The sequence below is a fragment of the Dipodomys spectabilis genome, unplaced genomic scaffold (assembly GCF_019054845.1).
Source record: "Dipodomys spectabilis isolate Male_0828 unplaced genomic scaffold, ASM1905484v1 ptg000030l, whole genome shotgun sequence".
In the NCBI taxonomy this organism is placed as follows: Eukaryota; Metazoa; Chordata; class Mammalia; order Rodentia; family Heteromyidae; genus Dipodomys; species Dipodomys spectabilis.
Window position 1 is genome coordinate 3245001 of NW_024870707.1, and position 5384 is coordinate 3250384.

Below are 5384 nucleotides of genomic sequence, written 5' to 3' on the forward strand. Positions count from 1 at the left end.
TTTAGTCACATACCAAAAAGTAAGATTGTTGGGTCATGTGGAAATCTTCCTTTAGTGTTTTGAAATTTTCTATAAATCTGCTAACTTACCTCTTATCAGTGGGATACAATGGCTTCCTGCTTTCACATTCTCAACAATATTGTTATTCTTCATCTTTATGTCAGTAGTTACTCTAACAGGTGTGGGAAAATATCTCATGATGGTTTTTACAATTCGAGACATTGAGAATTTCTTTTCTGTTATCCTCATCTATTGGTTATCAAAGGAAATCCTATCAAAGATCCCTGTCTTATTTATTCATTATTTATTCATTCATTGATTCACTTATTTATTATTTGCTACCAGTCCTGGGTGTTGAGCTCAGGTCCTGGGCACTGACCCTGATCTTATTTTGCTCAACCATTAACTCCACTTGAGCCAGAGATCCACTTTGGGTTTTTTTTAAAAGTGGTTTATTACTGATAAGAGTTTCATGGACTTTCCCACCTGGGTTGCTTTTGAACCACAATCTTCAAATCTTAGCCTCCTGAGTAGCTAGTATTACAGGAGAGAGTCATCAGTCCCTGGCCCCATTCTTATTTCTTAATAACATTGCTTGGTTTTCTGTACTTTTTCCTTTCTATAGACCAATACAATTTACCATAGCTATTTACTTGCATTTGCTTTAAAAATACTATCTACAATGAATAAAAAGCTTCAATAATTAAACTCATATTAACAAAGACTGTAGTTAAGAAAGGTATAAAGAAGTTGAAGATACATTTCTGTAAGATAAAATACAAAATGCTTAATAAATACATGAAGAAATGTGCAAGATTCTTAACCATAAAACAATGCAAATGAAAACATCAATGAAATTCTATCTCACTGCAATCAGAATGGCTGATATCAAGCAAACAAACACCAATCAATGCTGAGGAGAATGGAAGATCAGAGACCCTCATACTCTGTTGGTGTGAATGTAAATTACTGCAGCCACTGTGGAAACCAGTATGGAGGTTTCTCAAAAACTAAAAATAGGTGTAATTACCTCGTGATCTTGCTTTTCCACTCCTATATATAAATCTTAAAGAATATAAATCAGTATTAATTGACATACTTCCATACCCATATATATAGCAGGATTGGTCACAGGAGCCTAAGTATGGAATCAGCTTAGGAAAAAACTAGCAAAGAATGAAAAAAGAGGCATGTATATAATGAAGATTATCAGCTGTACAGAAGTATGAAACTGCAAGATTTATAGGAAAAAAAAGATGGCATCGGATATGACCTTGTCAAGTAAATACACCAAATGAGAAAGACAAATATTACCTTTTCTCTCTCATATGCAGAATTTAGTCTTCAGAAAATGAATAAAAGGAGTATAAAACAGGGGCTTTCATAGATAGGATTTCCAGTGAAATGGAGAAAACAATAAGAAAGTGTAAAGACATATTAACATGGTCCAAGTATTTTGTACACATGGTGTATATATGATTTCAACTATACAGTGTAAGGGTATATGATGTTTAGCATTCTCTGATTCCTCCTCCTTGTTTATCATTCCACAACCATCAACTCCAGGTTTGCTCTGCTATCAAGACACTTGGTACAATTTAGATCTTGAAGGTGACAGATGCTAAGTGTCTGTCTACATGCTTGTTTAAAAGTAATACACAGTTAATATGTACCTTTGATTCTCTTAGACATTTACCATGTCAGAATCATGAGGCCAAACCTAGTAGTTTTAAACTGCATTAGTTCCTTCCATTTTTTCAGAATGATGAAAGAGAGAGCACTCAGTTCCTGAATTGAACTGTCTGGTTATCTAATTAGAGCCTGAAGAGAAACAGTGCCAAAAGTAGGCTAATCTAAATGTAGAAAGTATAGTTTCTCAGAGACTCTTGGGGAAGTTTCCATGGTCAGTGTCTAGGCAACATTTGGCCAGAGTTTCTTAAAAATGCCTTGGGAATATGAATCATTGCAGCTTTCCAAACCTTGCAATGATGCTTAACTAGATATCTGGCTCTTTTTAGAACCATCTCTGCAGTTACAAGTAAAAAGTATCAATTCTTATTGCTTAACATGTCTGCTACTATTTTAAGTATGTCAAAATTCTGTTTATTCTTATTCTGACTTCCCATACAATGTAACCAATATTTTTACCTAATTAAGGTACTCAAACTCTTAATCTTTATTTTTCCTTACTTTATTTTGTTTTGTGTCAATCTTGGGGCTTCACCTCAGGACCTGGGGTGATGTCTCAATTTTTTCTGAACGCTAAAATCCTACCACTTGAACCCAGCTCTTCTTCTTTGTTTTTGGTGGTGAATTGGAGATAAGGAGTCTCACAGACATCCTGCCCAACCTGGCTTCAAACCTGCATCCTCCTATCTCTGCCTTCTGAGTCACTAGGGTTACAGCTGTGAGTCATTATCACCCAGCATCTGTTTTATGATATATTCATTCCTGACAGTTTGATGAACATCATTAAACGATGGTCACTTCCTATAAAAAACTATAGAAAGTTCAAATTGTCAAATTTTCCAATATATTTGGAGAGAATTGCTTTAGTTGTTTTTGAAAATCTGCTTTATTTTATATTTCTCTACAAAAGTATAACAGGAAAAGCAAATATCAGAGGGAAGATTCTTTCTGACAAAGCCTGGAGGTATCCAATTCTTCACTCAGGCCTGATAGTCAGAGAATGACATGGACCATCTGAATTTTTAGATAGTCAAAAACTGTTGATTATGCTCTACTTACAGATTGTATCATTTCGTACTAAGGCATTTTTATGTGGAGTAAAGGATAATTTTGTTGGTATAAAATGCATTATCACTTTTACTTTTTTTGGGGAATAATTTTAGGTAGGATTTCAGTTAATAGCTGAAGCATTAAAGGTGTTTTAAACTGGATATAATTTTCATTTTTCCCTATTACCAGGCTTCTATACATTCTTCATGTTCTCATCAAGGAACTGAAAACTTTTTGTTTGAGAGTATCTACATAAAGAAGAATTTATCAATTTTGAATTACCTCCATCATCATCATAAGTTTCATCTGAATCAGCTAAGGTAAGATGAAATCATGTAACATTCTAATAAAATAAGAAAATGTAAAATATAATGAAAATGAGCATTGAATATGCTAAATACATAAAAAGATATAGTTACATTTTAAATGACAAATAAGTAAGAAGTAAATAAATCCGGCTACAGATTAGTTTTAAGAAATGGCACATAAAGAATAGTCTTTAACTAGAATTTAAACTGTATCTACTGTGTGTCATTAAAATCATAAGGTGCTCATGCTTATTTATTTCTTCAAATACTACACCTTAGGCATGATAATTTCACTGGTTGTTAAACTCTTCAAAGGTCACAAAATACAAGAGGAGAACAACTGTGGATCAGCTAAGTATGAGAATATTGTGTTTCACAAGACCACATTAATCCTTGTATTTCCAAAATATTTACAGTACCTGAAAGTAATAGATGAGGATGATATTCACAGAGAGCTGTAGCTCAAGGCTCTTGGTGGATCAGTTTATTTGACTCCTATTTCTCTTTATCTGAGTTACCTTGTGCTAAAATCTTGTTTAGCAATTGTCTAATGTTTTAAATGTCACCACCATATTCTTCTATAAAATTTTTCCCAACACGAAATTAGACAAAAAATTATGTTTTCATTATGATAAAATATTTTCACTTGAGATTCAGATGTTCCCATTAAATTCACAGTAACAGAAAAACTATACCACTTAGAATATAGTCAAAAGAGTTTTCTTATCTTAGGAGACATAGTCTTTACTGTGATTTAATCATATTCAGGGTCCCAATATTTTTTTTAATTTTTCAAATTAAGATCTAAGTAGCTTAAATAACTAACAGTAAGATTGAAAAAAAACTAATATTCCCAATTAATGTATTATAAACTGGTACACAGTTGTACATATTAGACATAATCAAAAATGGCAATGTCTCTGTCAATCATAGATAATTATCATTCTTTGCTTGTTGGTTTAAAATTAATATATGGTTGTAATTATCTAGAGGCTAAATTTTAAACTCAAATTTACATTTACTTTCAGATATCAGTGTACGCCCATCATAATTTATGGAAAACCAGAGAAACATTTCAGGATTCATTCTTCTGGGACTTTCTGATGACAAGAATATACAAATATTTTGCTTTGTGCTCTTCTCATTTTGTTTCGTTGCTCTGCTGGTTGGAAATGTCTTGATACTTATTTCAATTTTCTGCAGTCCTCTTACACAACAACCAATGTACTATTTCCTTTGCCATCTGTCCTTCATGGATATCTGCTACACATCTGGCGTTACACCCAGATTGATCGATGGTCTCCTAGAGGGAACTAAAACCATTTCCTATGGTTATTGCATGCTACAGGTCTTCACCTTGCACTTCTTTGGAACAATTGAGGTCTTTATAATTACAGCCATGGCCTTTGATCGGTATGTGGCCATCTGCAAACCCCTCCATTACCTGCTCATCATGAACAGGACCAAATGCCATCTGCTGGTCTTTGCTGCCTGGGTTGGTGGGGCTGCCCATTCCTTCCCACAATTGTGTATGACCATCCGGTTGCCTTTTTGTGACTCCATTGAAATCGATCACTACTTTTGTGACATTTTCCCTTTGCTCAAAATTGCCTGTACTGATACATACACTACTGGGATCCTTGTGGTTGCCAATTCAGGAATTATCACATTAGTGACTTTCATTGTTTTATCTATATCTTATGCCATTATTCTATTCCATTTACGAAATCACTCTGCAGAAGGAAGGCGCAAAGCCCTCTCTACCTGTGGCTCTCATATCACTGTGGTGATCTTATTTTTTGGTCCTGCAATCTCTTCTTACCTTAGACCTCCTGTCACTTTTCCTGAGGATAAAGTGATGGTGCTATTTTACACAATTATCGCTCCTATGTTCAACCCTTTAATCTACACCCTGAGAAATGCAGAGATGAAAAATGCCATGCGAAAAGTTTGGTGTCCTGCTCTATTCTCACTGAAAGCCTGAGAATAATTAGAAGAAATGTACTTTCTGGGTAGCAGATAAAGATAAATACTAGGTGAGAAATTCTTTGTCCATCTTTCACGATTACTCTCTTTAGTGAGAAGAATGACAGCACATAAATTAGTCACTTTAAAGATACAAGCCATCAAACTGTATTATATTTACAAAAATAGAACATAAGAAAGAGAGAAAGAAGAAAGAAAATCAAAACATAAAAAACAAATAGAAAGAATGGCAAAAAGAGAAAATTTTCAAGCTCAGCATACCTTATGAAGGAAAGTAAATTAACACAGCCACTATCTAAATCAGTATAGAAGTTCTTCTAAAAACTAAAAATAGAATTCTCACATGATCAG

The 5384-nt window shown here is 33.8% G+C and overlaps 1 protein-coding gene across 1 annotated transcript; it reads left to right on the top strand.

Moving 5' to 3' along the window:
* The first annotated feature begins 4101 nt into the window (after positions 1 to 4101).
* Positions 4102 to 5031, top strand: LOC122104713 (olfactory receptor 4P4-like). Its single transcript, XM_042675651.1, has one exon. The coding sequence runs from the start codon at positions 4102 to 4104 to the stop codon at positions 5029 to 5031; it is 930 nt and encodes a 309-aa protein (XP_042531585.1).
* The last annotated feature ends 353 nt before the right edge of the window (positions 5032 to 5384 follow it).